We start from the raw sequence: 16,073 nt of genomic DNA, 5'->3' as shown, positions 1-16,073 counted from the left end.
ACTGGAATTCAAGTTTCCAATAGTAGGATAATAGAATTATTGACTTTCTAAAATATTTATCAGTAGTATATTTTACAGAAAAGGTACTAAGCACTAAATAATTATGATAGAATTGTAGTATTAGTGCAGCTACATATAAATATACTATCCTTTAAATAAAATAAATAAATAATTTCCCAAAGACATAATTTCATTCTCATTTTCTAGTTAATTCAGTTTTCCAAGAACCGAATCCTTACAAAAATCAAAAAGTTATAACTAATTTAAAGGAATATACATAAGTACATACTATAAGTACACGACTATATATACAAAACTATTCAATGCCAAGCAATTTATCGGTTTGCATCTCTGATTTAAAGAGTGTGACATTTGGAGAATGCATGTACTATAATTTGATTTATTCGCCAGTCTAGTAGGCCATCCTGTCGGTTTCTCAATCTCTGTCTTCTGAAACATATTATTTCTCCATGAAAAGCATGGGGGCAGAACAATCGGCTTTATGGGCTTCCACACAATTCGGACAGCCCGAAGAGACCTTAAAACTGGTAAATTCGGAATTGTTTTTTAGTTCGTATTTCGAAAAAATGGCAAAGCCCAAGACGGGTCCTGTGACACAAGCTCTACTGCGTTTGGTGGAAAACATGCCAAAAAGAAGAGAATCATTTGTAAGTAAGTAACTCTCCCGATTTCAAAGGATCAGGTATTCAGATATAACCAAGCAGAAGGTGCAGCTGCACCACAAACGAATATGAGTTCAGGAAAGAATGGAGAGGAAGATGATGATTTCGACTACAGTGATGGTGGCTTCGTAATAGATTCCATGGCACACATAGAGGAAGAGAGGTACGACGATCACCTGGACTTGGAGCCTCTGCAGATAGCCGAATTCGAGTCCACGGATGAGTATGATATAGTCGCTGAGCCAGTTGACCCTTGTCCAATGCAAGATGCCCTGCCGATGTTCGAGTTGAATGTGGATGACTTTTGAGCAAAGGAACTAAATATTAATTTAAAATATGAATTTATTTACAAAGCTAATTGCAATTTGTTCAACCTCCCTACTTAAAGTTAACCTTTTTTAGCCTCAGCGATTTGATGGGTCTGACGATACTTCTCCTCTCGTCGCGATGCTTCTTCAGCTCCGCCTCGCGTTTCTTGGCGTGGTACTGTGACTTCTTCTGCTTGTTCACCTCGAAGGTCATTTGTCGATTGCCCAACGAGCGGCCCACATTGGTCACCTGACTTTCCAGCTGGGACATGACGCGTACTCGATCCTGCAGGCTGGCCTGCTTTATTCGCTTCTGCATAAGGCTGTTTCCTTGGTGCTGATCAAGCGGTGTCATTGTGAAGCGTTTGGGAATTGCATTGGTGGATGGATTATGGTAATTTCCATTTTTCAAGGGTCTTGCTTGGTCATTATTGGCTTCCTTTTGAAGCTGTTTATTATCTTCTGCTTCTCCTACCTCCTCCTCTTCCTCTGCCTCATCCTCGCGCAGCCGCTTCACCTGTTTGTAGGCCTGTTTCATTTCCTTGACATATTCCCGTCTGTCATCGTCATCCGAAGAGGCCTCATCACCACTCTCCTCTTCCTTCTCGCGGTCGCTCTTTTCAAAACCGAACAGATCCTCGTCATTATCGCTGTCGTCCCGTTGCTGAGCCTCATCGGCATGCAGCTCGGCCACTCTAGCCACCTCCACCCTCTGCTTCAACTCCTTGGCCTTGGACTTGTCCAAGCGGTTGAGAACAGGAGCCAGAAGACGATACTCCTCCGCCTCTTTGTTGACCGCAAAGTCAGAGTTCTCGAACATGGCCTTGAAACGTGAATCCTCGAGAAGATTGGGCACATTGCGCTGCTTGGCATTGTTTGAGGGATTGGCCTGCTCGTCCATAATCTTGAGAGCCAACTCCTTGTTGACTTTTGGCAGTTTCGAATCGATCTGCAGACGCGACTTTCTCTCGCTTTCGATCTCCTGCCGGATCTTATCCTTGCGGAACCGGTCAAAGGCGAAGGGTTCAACAACAGCCTTGGCCTTATTATACAAACGAGCGTCCATAAAGTAGCTAAAAAAAGAACAAATTTATTTCCCAAACGGCTCAATCCAAGATTAAGTTCTGCTTTGCACTCACCCATGCATGTAGCCCTTGAGTAGATTGGTGCCAACAAGATGTTCCATGCCCAATTCTGCCAGCTCCTTTGCCGTAACAAACTGATAGTCATCGTAGACATTCTCCAGAACCTCCGATTCGATCTCCTCGGTGAGATTGTCCAGGAACGAGCACCAACGGGGAGCCGGTCCCATTGCGGGGACGTAGTAGGTCAACATTTTCACATCTTCTTGGGCCAGGAAGAACATGCCCGTATCGGGTATGGTACAGAAATCGTTGAACGAGCTGGTTGACTCCACATAGGCGATCTGCTTGCCCGTCTGCTCATCCCACAGCTTCAGCGTCGCCTCGTCCAAGCTATAAACAGCATTCTGGGCAGGGTTAAAGGCCAACCGTTTGATAGGCAGTCGATTCAGGTGATTCTTTACTAGCAGTGGCTGCTTGGCACGTATATCGTAGATAAGAACATGACCAGAGGCTGTGCCCACAGCCATATGCAAACCACTACGATATTTTAGAGCTGTTACTGAGGGAAACTCCTTGACTCCGGGCAATTTCATAGCCACGTCCAAGGTGGAGCAGCGTTGCTTTGTTCGCGGGTCCCATGCCTCAACTGTGCCCTCTTTAGAGCCGGCAACGAGCAGATGATGCTCGGGGTTCACATCGCACGCGTTCAGACAGCTGGCATCTGTCTCAAAGGGCTGTAGGAACTGTCCACGCTCCAGATTCAGTCGATAAATATCCTAGAAAAGAAGAGATCAGAATGGAAAAGGGATCGATGGTGTTTATGCTCACCTTGCCCACTCCCACAATGTACATATCACAGCTGGGCTTGTGGTACTTTATGTCTCGTCCAAAGCGTGGAATCCTGAGCCTATAATGCCGTCCGTGGGCCGCGTGAATTTCTACATAGCGGTCGCATTGCAGGAACACCATTTTACAATAGTCGTCGCTAATGACTTCGAACGTGGTCACCTCAGAGTCAAAGCAGCGCTCAAATTTGATGGAGAGATTGGAGACTTCAAAGCATTTGACACGCGGCTTGTACGTGCCTGTGGCTAGGATGTATTGCTGGTCGGGACTCATGCGAATGCTGGTGCACACGCCGGGCATGTCAAAGTCTTGGATGAGCTCGATCTGCCGCCGCGAGTCTACCTTCTTCATCAGCTTTGACTTCTTCCGCCGATCCGTCAGCCACTAAAAGAGACAACTTTCATTTGGCTGCTTCATTTCTTAAATAAGATTTAACTTACATCCGGCACCGACTTTCCGGCACTCAGGTTGTATATTTTCACATCGTTAACTTCGTTCACGAACATGTTTTCGGCAATATATTAAAAAAATACTGCACATAAACAAACGAAGAGGTCCGCAACACGTGTGCCCCGCTAGAGCTGCAAAGTCAATCGATAGTATAAATACAATCGGTTGTGGAAATGGATTGTTTGAAGCAGAGCTGCATTTTCAGTGCGCAATGTGCTCAAATGCGCATTAAATTGTTTCATAAATTTCCATTTTTTCGGATTCAATATTTACATTCCAAATTTTACGTGTGTGTTTGCAAACCTGTAAAAGTAATAGCAAAATTATTTGGTTACTTTCTTGCCCAGATTTAGCCGCGTATCTATCGATAGTGAACAAAATTCGATAGATACGATAGCACTCACGACGGTATTGCTGCTCTAATCGATACGCTGTATGCAAAAACAAGAAAACGCAAAAGAAAAGTTTCTACTGTTTTTGTGTAATTTGGCAAGTAACAATAATTAAATCAATACCATTTTGGTCGCCTTGCCCTTGCCCATCACACCAGTGCGTGTATGTGCACAATACTGTACTGCAGTTTGAATTCGAAGATATCTGGTTGAAAAATCTGCTTGCCCGAAAACAACAATAGACACACACAGGCGCACAGGTACACACACAGGAACACGCAGCCCCCCGCAGCACTTCGTAACGTAACCGCCCTACATTCCATCCGCTCCCTAAGGTGAACTAAAACGGTGAGTAATATTGCGGTATGCTCGTGTCTAAGCCAATTATAAGCGCTGTGTTTCTGATTAAATTATTTAAAATGGAAAACTATCTGCCGAAGAGTGGTGGGTGGTGGATTGGTTGTTCCTGACGCGTCATACTTTCCCATGTACTAAAAGTGTACTCGCTCTCTCCCTCTCTCTTCCGCTCTTAATTTTTCTGTATTTTGCTGAGTACTCCTTCCCCCGCGCTGCCCGTATCCACTGTAACTGTATCCACCCCTCCAATTGCTTTCGCCGTTGTTTTGGGTCCGCCTTTGTGCCTTTGTGCTTCTCGTGCACACTGTGCACTGCACCCCCTGGTTGGTAGGTGCGGTGTGCTGGACTGATCCATTCTACGCATCTTAGACCTCACAGTTTCCGCCCCCCTCCCAACTTCAGCCGCTCAGCGCTTCTTTGGCTGGGTGGCCTCTTGTGTGTCGACTGATAAGACTCGAGACCAGCGACCCGGACAAATCTAAATTTCATGTCGCGGGATGCCAGGGAGTCATAAAATTGATTATTATTGTGCCGTTTCAAAAGCAATTAAACGGTATGGCGGGTATGCGGATCGCAGGGGGCTCACGTATCATACCCAAGTCTTGGAAGTAGGTCAAGAGTGTCTGAGAAAAGATTTTTACTTTTCTTCCCATTGCCTAGCCCCTTTTTACAAAGATAATGTATAGTGAAAGCTCTCTAACTTACTTTTAGATTCATCCGGGATTACTAGTACTAGTTAATAATTTGTAGACCTGATGAGTCTCTTTATTATGAACAAGAGTATGAGAAATTATTTTGTTTTGCTTACCATGTAAAAATAGGCAGATAAACAGCTACATACCAACGCAAGTATTTCTGGGACTTGCGATATACTCGAAGAGGGAATGAATGAGCGAAAGCGCATATCGAAAGGCTAGTGAAACAGCTAGTGTTCCTGGTAATCTTCAATTGCATTCAACTGCCACGCTGGCACCGCGACCTTGAGACCAGTCTCGTCTCACTTCAGTCAATGGTATGCTCCATTCACTTGCGCCCCTCGCAAGCACGGCCCCTATAAAAGCCCGCGGGGCGATGCTGACACTTCAGCAACTTCACATCAAGTGTCATGCGTGCTGCCCCCTGGAGGGTTTTGCCCGCCTCAACATCAGTTTGGCTTTTTCGTTGGGTTCGATTCAGTGATCAAAGAAACCTGGTCGGCTGTTCAAATACAGGCATGCCTAGAAAAATATCGGGGGCAGCTCACAAAAAAGGGGGAGCAAAATGTTGTGAAGTTGGAGTCACCTCGACGCCGCAGAACGAATTGATGTAGCGCGGCAATAACTTGATAAGCATTCTGTGGTAGTTCCCGTGCATATGCCTGCATAAATATAGCACAAACCTCTTTGTTGACTGCTTGCTTTGGTTGAAGGGTCAGCACAATGGCTGTCAAGATGAGCAAAATACGAGGCATTGCGAACAAACTGCACGAACGCATAGACTGTCTTATTGAAAAATGTGTGGATGTTGCCGAAGAAGCTGGTTTTTGGAAGTGACTAAATTTCTTTGTCCTCTTGCAGGTCCCAATATGACGGCAGCCCCGTACAACTATAACTACATCTTCAAATATATCATCATCGGGGACATGGGCGTGGGAAAGTCCTGCCTGCTGCATCAGTTTACCGAAAAAAAATGTGAGTAGATCTCCAGCGAAATATCGCGCCTTCCACTAAACTATTCACTTTTCTCAAGTCATGGCCAATTGCCCGCACACCATCGGCGTGGAGTTTGGCACGCGCATCATCGAGGTGGACGACAAAAAAATCAAGCTACAGATCTGGGACACAGCGGGCCAGGAGCGATTCCGGGCAGTTACACGCTCCTACTACAGAGGAGCCGCCGGCGCCCTAATGGTTTATGATATAACGAGACGGTGAGCAGATTCAAAGGAAGATCCTAATCTGTAAGACTCGAGCTTAGTTCTTATGCAATTTTTTTAGCTCCACGTACAATCACTTGAGCAGCTGGCTCACCGACACGCGCAATCTCACAAACCCCAGCACTGTAATATTTCTGATTGGTAACAAGTCCGACCTGGAGAGCACTCGTGAAGTGACCTACGAGGAGGCCAAGGAGTTTGCCGACGAGAATGGCCTCATGTTTCTCGAAGCAAGTGCAATGACGTAAGTATAAACCAGCAGGAAATTAAGTGCAATTCCGAAATAAAATTTATTCCAACAGTGGACAAAATGTTGAGGAAGCTTTTCTCGAAACCGCACGCAAGATCTATCAGAACATCCAGGAGGGACGGCTCGATCTGAATGCGTCCGAGTCAGGGGTGCAGCACCGACCCTCGCAGCCAACACGAACCTCTCTAAGTAGCGAGGCCGCGAATGTCAAGGATCAGTGCTCGTGCTAAATGGATAAACCTTAACTTTACACACTCCTAGTTATAAAAATCTATCTTAATTTTTAGCCCAACTCGTAATCATAATGATTTCCGATCTATCGAAAGCAAGCAAGAAACCAATGTATCTATCTAGTTGAATGATTCAATTAGTCGTGGACGTGTGAACAGAACAACTAAACCAAAATATAAAAGCCCCCCTCCCCATAAATAAGCAAACATTCAACATTTGTATAATGGAGAAAGAATATTTATTAGCAAATAGATACAATTGTTGGTTAGCGCGAGTATTTCCCACGGATCGTTAAAGAAACCAAAGTTTTGACTATGAAATTTCGAAAGGTTTATCGCTCTATACCATACACTTAAGAGTTTGGTACACACACACCTTAGATACTTTCGTTCTATAAACCTTGTGTTTTGTTGGCTCTATCTCTGTATATATATGAATTTTGTATCTCCTTTATAAACACTTTTTTGTTGAGTATTTGTTGTAGACGCGTGCGAAGTAATAAGTAAACGAACAATGTTATATGAATATTAACGACGTATTAATGGCATAATGCAATAGGAAATAAAGAATTGGTATTTATAAAACCCCCAATATGAATGACTTTCCATCTCTAATTCAAATGCTAAATAGAACTACTGTCGTGCGTTTGAAAAGAAGAGCAATCATCAAATCAAGTCAATGACTCATCGCACACTTGGGCGCCCTGTGCTGCCTGTGTTCTTGCATTTGTATGATTTCCGTTTCTTGCAAATTAGTAAGAAATGGGTCTATACAACTTGTAGTGTCATACTTGCGCATCAGATTAGAAATCTTTTGTCCATTTCACAATTATAAATGCCAGCAATTCCAGAACCGCAGAACAATCGAAGAATACGGGAGAATACATACGTGTGCACCCATTAATTAAAATACGCAGGAACCACAACACAAAACAAAAATTTAAAAAAGCATAAAATCAAATACTTTCACACTATTTTATGTGTGTTACAGAAGCACATGCAACGCGGCTCGAACCGAACGAGAGCCAGAGCCTGGGACCCAATGCAGAAAATTCGGTTGCTATGTTTTCGTTGTATGAACTGACACACATGTATATATATTATATTATCAAAGACTATACAATACCCCGATGTTTCATGAGGGACCAAAAAGATGATTAGTGTTGTCCCGTAGAAACTCCTCTTTTCATCTACATCCGGCCCCGCTGCCTACACGGCTTCATCTGTTCAGTCAATGGCTTGGGCAGCTGAGTCGGTGCCAGAATCTAACAACAAATACACAGTCTTCGGGGAGGCGCAGAGAAAACGTACTTTTCGGTTTGAAAAATTCCAAGAACAGATACGCCGAAAAAACCCAAAAAGAAAACAACAATCTTTGATACACCAAACTGATGGTTGAGACAGAGGTCTATGCAGCGTTTCCATTTTTGGAAATTTTCGGACCGAAAATTGTGCCCCGGCTGTCATTTAACATAACACATCACGGGAGTGAAGGTTGTTTATACTTTTCCACCCGGAGGCCTGTGAAAACATACTTCGTACATAAACCGCAACATACATATGTAGAGCGATCCCGTTTGCCACCTTTTTATATACAAAATGACAAATTCATGATTAAACGAGGTGAAACGGTGTGAATTGCTGCGGACACCGCAACTCTACAGTTATACCCGATACTAAGTCAGTATGGCTCTCCTGCGGCAGACGCCGCTAATATTGAACCACACGACAAAGAGTGCGTGCGAGAGAGACAGAAAATCAGTCTGAGCGTGACGTCGGGCGCTGCGTAGCCACTGAAAATTGATTTCTTGCTTTTGGCTACAAAAATGATCCGATCTGATCCAGATTTAGCAATCTGATAGATATGGTCATTATCTATGATTCTGCGTTTTTAGTTTTCTCGAATGTGCAATATTGTGGATGCAACAGATTTTCGTCTTTTGTGGGGGCGGAAGGGGGTGGGGCGAAATTCTGAGATATACGTTTAATAGTGAGATCTAACAGAAGTGCGGATACCAAATTTGGTTTCTCTAGCCTTAATAGTCTCTGAGATTTGTGGATGCCCCAGATTTTCGTCCTTTGCGGGGGCGGAAGGGGGTGTGGCGAAATTTGGACACGAAACGGTCAAGGTCCGATATCACAGGAGTGTGGATACCAAATTTGGTTGCTCTGGCTCTTATAGGTTCTGAGATCCTTGAACTCATATTTTGCAATTGACAAAACCGACCATGAAACCTGTGTGTTAGAGAGAGACAGAGCGAGAAAGAATGAAATTATTTTCTTGATTCTGGCTATAATCATTATACGATCTGGTTCAGATTTTGCACTGTAGAAGATATGGTCATCCTCACCGATTCTGCGTTTTTGGTTTTATCGTATCTTTAAAAATGTGGATGCCACAGATTTTCGTCCTTTGTGGGGGCGGAAGTGGGCGGGGCGAAGTTTTGAAATATTTTTGTAGCAGTGACATATCATTGAAGTCTGGATCCAAAACATCGTCGCCCTAGCTCTTATAGTCTTTGAGCACTAGGCGCTTAAGGGGACGGACGGACGGACGGACGGACGGACGGACGGACGGACGGACAGACAGACAGGGCTCAATCGACTCGGCTATTGATGCTGATCAAGAATATATATACTTTATGGGGTCGGAAACGATTCCTTCTGGACGTTACACACATCCACTTTTACCACAAATCTAATATACCCCAATACTCATTTTGAGTATCGGGTATAATAAAACAGAAATATGACAAAAAAAATACTCTTGTTTTGCCAAATTTTTGTGTATTTAAGGAAACTTAACTGTAAGCTTCGTATCACCGACTATTTAAACCGTATAATTTGGTAGCTACCCTGGTGAAGGCTTTTAATGAATATTTTAAGGACGTCCATTACACGCCGCAGGCCGGTATTTGACTCATATAAAATTCTCTTTCAAATTTCCTATACATTTAGAAATTTAATCAGATATAAAAGCGTTATCGGTCAGTTCTTTCCATTGACAAGGCACTGGTACTTCAAAAAGTCATGTTTAACCTACAGCAATACACAGCTATCACTTTTCGTTTACCAGTTCAATGTGTCTGGCTGAAGCTGAATGGCTCTTGGCCATTTGTGCCCTCATCAAGGAAGGATAACAGCTCAATGTGTTCTACACTATACACCGCGTGGGCTTGGTACGTCATAGCATCCGTTGGTATAACGATCGGGTTTCAAACAGCATATTTGGTAACCCACCTTTCCGATATTATTATGACTACGGAAAATTGTTGCACCACATTCATGGGCGCCCTAAACTTTGTGAGATTGCTTCATTTACGATTTAACCAGCGAAAATTTCGGCAATTAATTGAACAATTTGAACGCGATATTTGGATTCCAGAAAACACCCACATCAGTGTTAACGCCGAGTGCCATAAGCGAATGTTCACCTTTACCATCATGACGGGTCTGCTTTCCTGTCTAATCTGTATGTACTGCGCCCTGCCGTTGGTGGAAATATTCTTTCGTACTGGAGTAGACGCAGTAGAGAAACCATTTCCCTATAAAATGCTGTTCCCATACGATACGTACAGCAGTTGGATGCGTTATGTGTTCACCTACATGTTTACGTCGTATGCCGGTATTTGTGTGGTGACCACATTGTTTGCCGAAGATTCAATTTTTGGGTTTTTCATAACGTACACCTGTGGACAGTTTCGACTGCTGCATGAACGTGTCGACAACGTACTGACTGCGGCTAAAGAACGAGCTGACAAGCAACATTTGCAGCTGCAACGACTGCACAATATTGTTCAACAGCACAACAAAATTATCAGGTTCGCCAAGTGCTTGGAAGACTTTTTTAATCCCATACTCTTGGTGAATCTAATGATTTCATCGCTTCTAATTTGCATGGTTGGCTTTCAAATAATTACTGGAACAAATATGTTCATTGGAGAATACGTTAAATTTATTGTGTACATATCCTCCGCGATTTCACAGTTATATGTGCTTTGTGAAAATGGTGATGCGTTGATTATACACTCCACAAATACAGCACGCCACCTCTATGGATGTGATTGGGAGAATCCAGACATAAGCAATTTTTATTCATACACTTCCATGAGCCATCAGTTCCGTAATGACTTAAGATTTATGATACTGTGTAGTCACCGACCAGTCAGAATAACGGCGTTTAAATTTTCAACTCTCTCTCTTCAAAGCTTTACGGCGATTCTAAGTACATCAATGAGCTATTTCACATTACTGCGTTCGCTTTACTACGAAGATCAATTGTAAAAGATTCTCTCACGCATATCATATAATAAATAGCACTTTTCCCCAAAAAAAAACTTTTTAAATTTATTTATAAATTCTAAGTTCTCTAACATTAGTCTGCATTACATAATAGTGTTAGCAAGTTGGATGTTTGGTGGGATGGGATTAAAATTTATAGCCGTTTTTATGGATTGTTTAAAAACTAAAGCATCGTATTTATCTATAAGTAATTCCACTTTTAACGACAGGAAATGTTGTGAGTTGCTGCTACGGCCGCATCTCTACATTTAGACGCGATAGATAGTCAGTATGGCTTTCCTCCGCCAGACAGCGATAACATTGAACGATAAAGAGAGTGTGCACTGCAAATTGATTTGTTCCTTTTGGTTATAAGAATGACCCGATCTGATCCAGATTCGGCAATCTGATAGATATGGTCATTTTCTATAATTGTTTTTTTTTTGTCTTTTTGTTTCTTGCATCTGTAAAATTGTGGATGCCACAGATTTTCGTTCTTTGCGGGGGCGGAAGAGGGTGGGGGGAAATTTTGAGATACACTTGTAACAGTGACATATCACAAAAGTCTGGATACAAAATGTCGTTGCTCTAGCTTGCATATCCTCTGAGCACTAGGCGCTAGGCGCAGTAAGACTCGGCTATTGGTGCTGATCAAGATTATATGTACTTTTCGGTCGGAAACGCTTCCTTCTGAACGTTACACAAATCCATTTTCACCACAAATCTAATACTCCCCAATACTCATTTTGAGTATCGGGTATAAAAACTCCCATCACTGAAAACATCTGATTTGTTTTAAATTGCGCGGATTGTTGCCTATTTGTATTAATAGTAGACCAGTTCTTAGTATTATTTGGAGTAAAAACGAGTTGATGGAAAACTATTCCTAGGGAATCTAATGAACCAAGACAATTCTTTAATTTCAACTGAACGGTAAATTTCAAGGTTCTTTGCATATCCTAGAACTACGAGCTCGCATGGAACCATAGTTTATTATCTTATCTTAATATTTGTACCAAAACGATTTTATTCAACAAGCCCAGCCTATTCAGAACAGCCAATATTATTTCAGAGTAATAGTAAACCATCGTTGTTACCTGCCACAACAAAGACTACATCTACATCTTACATCTGGTCTCGGTGCCTTTTCTAGTGTGATACGATATACTGAAATACGATACGATGGTTCTGAGCGATCGATACTATCGCAAGAACGGAAGGCCACCACTGAAAGTTGTCTTCCGCCATTTCCTCCATATTGGTTTTTTTGTGAAGTTGGCGTTGGCGGATTTTATAATATCAAACCCAATTAACTAATCGAAACTAATTAAAATAAAACTCGCATTTAGGTCCAACGTATAGTTAAGCACTGTGTCATTAGACGACACATTATAATGGCGGAAGTAAAGCATCTGGAGGATCCCCACAAATCGGAGAACGACAGGAAAATGTACAAGTAAGTGAATTGGTGAGACACGCCATCGAAAAGATACTCAATTGCCTTTTAGATCTCTTGTGCTGGGCAATGGGTTACAAGTTTTGATCGTTTCGGCACCATCGGTTGGCATTGGATTTCCCAATAACTCCTCCTGTGCCTTGATGATCGACCACGGTCCATTCGCCGATCCGTGCAACTATCAGGGCCTGGCCCACCTTCTGCAACATATGGTATTCATGGGCAGCAAGCCAGATTCGGCGGAGAATGTCTTCTTTGCGCATGTGGAAAAAAACGGCGGCGAATGCTCCTCATCAATCTTCAGCGAGGACACGCTTTTCTCCTTTACTGTGCCCGATGAACACTTGGATTCGAGTCTAGAATACTTAATGTTCTCTCTGAAGCATCCGTTGATGGTGCAGGAGACGATGGAACGTGCCCGCGCTCTCGTGGACTCTGAGTTTCAGCAGAAGGTGCAAAATGATGTATTTCGTCGCAACCAGCTGCTCGCCAGTCTGGCCACCGATGGCTATCCGCATGGCTCCTTTAACTGGGGTAACATGAAATCGCTTAAGGATAAAGTCGATGACAGTGCCCTGCACAGAGCCCTTCACGATGCCTGGCGCGATAACTATGCGGCCAATCGCATGTACGTGTGCCTGCAGGGTATCATGCCTATCGATGTGCTAGAGAACATGGTGGTACGCCACTTTTCCAAGCTGCTCGCAATGACATCAAGGCGCCCGACCTGACCAAGTTCGATTACCGCAACGCCTTCCGTCCGGCGTTCCACGAGCAAGTCTTCCTCGTGAAGGCCGTGGAGAAATGGCGCAAGTTTGAGCTAACCTGGGTGCTTCCTAACATGCGTCAGTACTATCACAGCAATCCGGATAAGTTTCTCTCCTACCTGATCGAGTACAAGGGAAACGGTAGTCTCTACGCCTACCTGGAGCGCCGCCACTGGGCCCACCATCTCCATGCTGGCATAGACGAGACCGGCTTCAATCTACACTCAATGCACTCATTTTTTAAAGTGGACATTGGCCTCACCGACGTGGGATTTCAGCACATCGATCAGGTTCTGTCCGCCACCTTTGCCTATTTGAAGGTCTTCTCCAACTGTTCCAGCGGTTCCTTGCGTCAGTTGTACGAACAGCAGCAGAAGAGTAAGGTCGCAGAGTTTCGTCTCCCTGACCGTATCTATAAACACGATGTCGATGAACTGGTCTTCAAAAGCAAATACTATCCCCCCAAGGATATACTCACCGCCAGGGAGCTCTACTTCGACACCGACGAGCAGCACCTGTCCGAACTGATCGGCCACCTGAACAGTTTTAAATTCAATCTAATGATTACCTCGCAAGAGCCGTACGAGGGCATGCCATACGACAAGCGGGAGGAGTGGTTCGGCACCGAGTACACCACTTTACCGATGCCAGCAAAGTGGAAGAAGCTGTGGATCGAATCAGAGCCCATTGATGAGCTCTACCCGAAGCCAATCCCTTTGTGGCCCACGACTTCAAGATATTCTGGAATGAGCAGGGCAAGCCCGCGCTGCCACCTTACCCCAAGAGGTTGGTAAAGACAGACACCTGCGAGCTGTGGTTCCGACAGGATGACAAATTTGGGAAGCCGCAGGCCTACTTATGCTTCTTTTTCATCACGCCGCTGCTGAGTCAGAGTGCGAAGAAGTAAGCGATATTTCACACTAGCCATCTAGTCATCGAATGTATTTCCAATAGTTCTTTCTTGACGCTCCTCTTTTTTTTTGTAGCGCTGCTATGTGCGACTTGTACGTTTCATTGGTGTAAGCGCACGTGCACAAGGAAATGGTTCTCGCCGAAAAGGCAAATCTCACCTACTGCTTCATGGTTTACGACAATGGTTTGCGGCTATTTGTGAAGGGCTACAATGAAAAGCTCCATCTGATTGTGGAGGCCATTGCCGAAGGTATGGTCAGTGTGGGCGCCACCCTCTGTGAATATTTACTCACCACCTGCCTCAAGATGCAGGGCGAATCCTACTTAGAACTACTGAAATGTCCATCCCAGTTAGCAACGTAAGTGATCTCCATATTATATCTGCATTTCGAATTATAATCTGTCATTTTAGGGACATCCTCGCCCGTGTGCTTGGAGAAAATCCATGGCCCACAATTGACCAGTACAAGTTCCTTAAAGACATCACCATGGAGGATTTCAAGGTGTTTGCCCAGAAGTTACCGCAAGAGATGTACATCAAGGCCCTCGTACAGGGAAACTACACGGAGGAGTCAGCCCACAAGGTGCTTAATTCGGTACTCAGCCGGTTGAAATGCGAGCCTATTAAAGATCATCGGCTCGTAGAGAATAGCATCGTAAAGCTTCCGCAGAACCGCCCAGTCTTCTGCTGCGACACCGCCTGCCACCACACTACAACCACTAATATCACGAACTTCTACCAAATCGGAGCAAACTCTTTACGCGTGGAGGCCATACTCGACCTCTTGAATACGTTGTTCAATAGCCCGGACTTGTATCTCAAGAAACTCGGCGAAGAGATTAATGGCTGGGTCCACGTCAAAAACGGCATTGTCGGCTATACCCTTACGGTAAACTTGAAGGAGACTTTTGAAGAGGACAGCGCCAAACAAATGCAGAACGAGATTGAGGTATTTCGCTGTAAGGTTTGTATGATTCCCATGCAAATGGATGCCAAATGCTTTGCATCCTGGGTAGACGACCTTCTCCATTGGGGACTTGCCCTGGGGGGGACTTGACATACTCTGTTGGATGAGGTGGCAGACAATTTTCGCGAGATCATCGGCGGGGACTATATCTTCGGTCGTAGACAGAAGAAGGCCGATGTGTTGCGCACTCTAACCAAATCGGATGTCACTCGCTTCCTATTCGACACCGATTGGCGCGAACTGTCTATTCATGTCATAGGACACCAACCGTCAGATACAGTAGACGAAGAGGAAGACGATGTCGAAGACGAAGGGGAGGACGAAGACGAATACGAAGAGGAGGACGATGTCGAAGAGGAAGACGATGTCGAATACGAAATGGAATACGAACACGAATTAGAAGTCATGAACAGTGTCATTGCCGAATTCAGAAGCGGTCTCGAGATTTACCCAAAGCGCTCTGTAGAACCATGTGCTGAAGGAAACTAGACGTACCGCAGCCGTCGCCGATTTTCTATGGCAGAATTAAGATTTGCAGAACAAAGATTTGCATACAACCCAGTCAAATCCGTCTACGGATGAATTTCTAATTATTTTTTTTTGAATTTAATTTTCCATACATTTATCATTAACTTCACATATGGATATACATAGATGAATTTCTAAGTTTAGTTCAATATTAATATTACAAGAAAATTACAAGAATATAATCATCATCTTCACATATGGATATAGACTTGCGAAATGTCGTATCAGTCTGATCGTCTTACAAATCTTACAAATCTTACATAGATGTGTTTCCCGTCGACAAGATCCTGAAATCAGAGAAGCTGACAGCTGCAAACGGCGGTGACCAGTAAGTGTGGGTTAGTCTGCTGAGCTCTGAGAACATGTTCCTTTAAATGTAATTTGTAATTTTGATCAACTAAATGTATAATAAATCTCCTACGCCACAAACAAAGAAGACGTGTTTAATCTGCGTAGACTCAGTCCGTGGCAGAAGAGGCGAACGGCAAGTTCTTATCACGACTGGGCTTATAGCTACAAACATAGCTTTAGAAGGGCTGCTCCTCGATCGCAGTCGAAGTCAATCGGAGGCAGATCTGTCCATACATTGAGACTTTAGCATATGATTGTCATTTGAAATCAGTTGAGTTGTGAATCGACAGCAAG

At 43.9% G+C, this 16,073-nt stretch overlaps 6 protein-coding genes across 9 annotated transcripts; 5 read left to right on the top strand and 1 right to left on the bottom strand.

Moving 5' to 3' along the window:
• The first annotated feature begins 394 nt into the window (after positions 1 to 394).
• Positions 395 to 1,013, top strand: LOC108161685. 3 transcript variants are annotated; one of them, XM_033392848.1, is made up of 2 exons: positions 395 to 672; positions 735 to 1,013. In XM_033392848.1, exons 1-2 carry the CDS (start codon positions 471 to 473, stop codon positions 989 to 991), a joined length of 459 nt encoding a protein of 152 aa, XP_033248739.1. In that variant the 5' UTR covers positions 395 to 470; the 3' UTR covers positions 992 to 1,013. The 3 variants fall into 3 exon arrangements, with proteins under 3 accessions (XP_033248739.1, XP_017151486.1, XP_033248740.1); XM_017295997.2 differs by having other exon boundaries at positions 726 to 1,013; XM_033392849.1 differs by having other exon boundaries at positions 577 to 668; positions 726 to 1,013.
• On the bottom strand, positions 1,008 to 3,526 carry LOC108161675 (nucleolar protein 10). The gene is made up of 4 exons (XM_017295982.2): positions 3,363 to 3,526; positions 2,905 to 3,306; positions 2,131 to 2,852; positions 1,008 to 2,064 (listed from the first exon to the last, which is right to left on the bottom strand). The coding sequence occupies exons 1-4, from the start codon at positions 3,426 to 3,428 to the stop codon at positions 1,062 to 1,064; spliced, it is 2,193 nt and encodes a 730-aa protein (XP_017151471.1). The 5' UTR covers positions 3,429 to 3,526; the 3' UTR covers positions 1,008 to 1,061.
• Positions 3,527 to 3,782: 256 nt separating this feature from the next.
• LOC108161682 (ras-related protein Rab-14) lies at positions 3,783 to 7,103 on the top strand. Of its 2 annotated transcripts, none has more exons than XM_017295992.2 (5): positions 3,783 to 4,112; positions 5,678 to 5,791; positions 5,850 to 6,030; positions 6,098 to 6,280; positions 6,339 to 7,103. In XM_017295992.2, the coding sequence occupies exons 2-5, from the start codon at positions 5,686 to 5,688 to the stop codon at positions 6,514 to 6,516; spliced, it is 648 nt and encodes a 215-aa protein (XP_017151481.1). In that variant the 5' UTR covers positions 3,783 to 4,112; positions 5,678 to 5,685; the 3' UTR covers positions 6,517 to 7,103. The 2 variants fall into 2 exon arrangements, with proteins under 2 accessions (XP_017151481.1, XP_017151480.1); XM_017295991.2 differs by lacking the exon at positions 3,783 to 4,112 and adding an exon at positions 5,339 to 5,615.
• Positions 7,104 to 7,185: 82 nt separating this feature from the next.
• LOC108161681 (odorant receptor 13a) lies at positions 7,186 to 10,838 on the top strand. Its single transcript, XM_033392952.1, has 3 exons — positions 7,186 to 7,332; positions 9,487 to 9,503; positions 9,572 to 10,838. Exons 1-3 carry the CDS (start codon positions 7,196 to 7,198, stop codon positions 10,798 to 10,800), a joined length of 1,383 nt encoding a protein of 460 aa, XP_033248843.1. The 5' UTR covers positions 7,186 to 7,195; the 3' UTR covers positions 10,801 to 10,838.
• Positions 10,839 to 11,951: 1,113 nt separating this feature from the next.
• LOC108161687 (nardilysin-like) lies at positions 11,952 to 13,010 on the top strand. The gene is made up of 2 exons (XM_017296000.2): positions 11,952 to 12,253; positions 12,306 to 13,010. The coding sequence occupies exons 1-2, from the start codon at positions 12,192 to 12,194 to the stop codon at positions 12,982 to 12,984; spliced, it is 741 nt and encodes a 246-aa protein (XP_017151489.2). The 5' UTR covers positions 11,952 to 12,191; the 3' UTR covers positions 12,985 to 13,010.
• Positions 13,011 to 13,836: 826 nt separating this feature from the next.
• Positions 13,837 to 15,009, top strand: LOC117188662 (insulin-degrading enzyme-like 2). Its single transcript, XM_033392847.1, has 3 exons — positions 13,837 to 13,923; positions 14,007 to 14,291; positions 14,345 to 15,009. The coding sequence occupies exons 2-3, from the start codon at positions 14,062 to 14,064 to the stop codon at positions 14,988 to 14,990; spliced, it is 876 nt and encodes a 291-aa protein (XP_033248738.1). The 5' UTR covers positions 13,837 to 13,923; positions 14,007 to 14,061; the 3' UTR covers positions 14,991 to 15,009.
• The last annotated feature ends 1,064 nt before the right edge of the window (positions 15,010 to 16,073 follow it).

The sequence above is a fragment of the Drosophila miranda genome, chromosome 4, assembly GCF_003369915.1.
Source record: "Drosophila miranda strain MSH22 chromosome 4, D.miranda_PacBio2.1, whole genome shotgun sequence".
Lineage (NCBI taxonomy): Eukaryota > Metazoa > Arthropoda > Insecta > Diptera > Drosophilidae > Drosophila > Drosophila miranda.
This window is presented reverse-complemented; position numbering and strand designations above follow the sequence as displayed.

Excerpts from the sequence above, each read along its gene's own strand:
- LOC108161685 (XM_017295997.2), top strand. The coding sequence starts at position 471 with ATGAAAAGCATGGGGGCAGAACAATCGGCTTTATGGGCTTCCACACAA. Across the intron at positions 673-725 it reads AAGAAGAGAATCATTTGTAA|AAGGTGCAGCTGCACCACAA; the intron begins GTAAGTAACTCT and ends ATAACCAAGCAG.
- LOC108161675 (XM_017295982.2), bottom strand. The coding sequence starts at position 3,428 with ATGTTCGTGAACGAAGTTAACGATGTGAAAATATACAACCTGAGTGCC. Across the intron at positions 2,853-2,904 it reads ACATTGTGGGAGTGGGCAAG|GATATTTATCGACTGAATCT; the intron begins GTGAGCATAAAC and ends CTTCTTTTCTAG. Across the intron at positions 2,065-2,130 it reads CTCAAGGGCTACATGCATGG|CTACTTTATGGACGCTCGTT; the intron begins GTGAGTGCAAAG and ends TTCTTTTTTTAG.
- LOC108161682 (XM_017295991.2), top strand. The coding sequence starts at position 5,540 with ATGGCTGTCAAGATGAGCAAAATACGAGGCATTGCGAACAAACTGCAC. Across the intron at positions 6,031-6,097 it reads GTTTATGATATAACGAGACG|CTCCACGTACAATCACTTGA; the intron begins GTGAGCAGATTC and ends CAATTTTTTTAG. Across the intron at positions 6,281-6,338 it reads CTCGAAGCAAGTGCAATGAC|TGGACAAAATGTTGAGGAAG; the intron begins GTAAGTATAAAC and ends TTATTCCAACAG.
- LOC108161681 (XM_033392952.1), top strand. The coding sequence starts at position 7,196 with ATGACTCATCGCACACTTGGGCGCCCTGTGCTGCCTGTGTTCTTGCAT.
- LOC108161687 (XM_017296000.2), top strand. The coding sequence starts at position 12,192 with ATGGCGGAAGTAAAGCATCTGGAGGATCCCCACAAATCGGAGAACGAC. Across the intron at positions 12,254-12,305 it reads AACGACAGGAAAATGTACAA|ATCTCTTGTGCTGGGCAATG; the intron begins GTAAGTGAATTG and ends ATTGCCTTTTAG.
- LOC117188662 (XM_033392847.1), top strand. The coding sequence starts at position 14,062 with ATGGTTCTCGCCGAAAAGGCAAATCTCACCTACTGCTTCATGGTTTAC. Across the intron at positions 14,292-14,344 it reads TGTCCATCCCAGTTAGCAAC|GGACATCCTCGCCCGTGTGC; the intron begins GTAAGTGATCTC and ends CTGTCATTTTAG.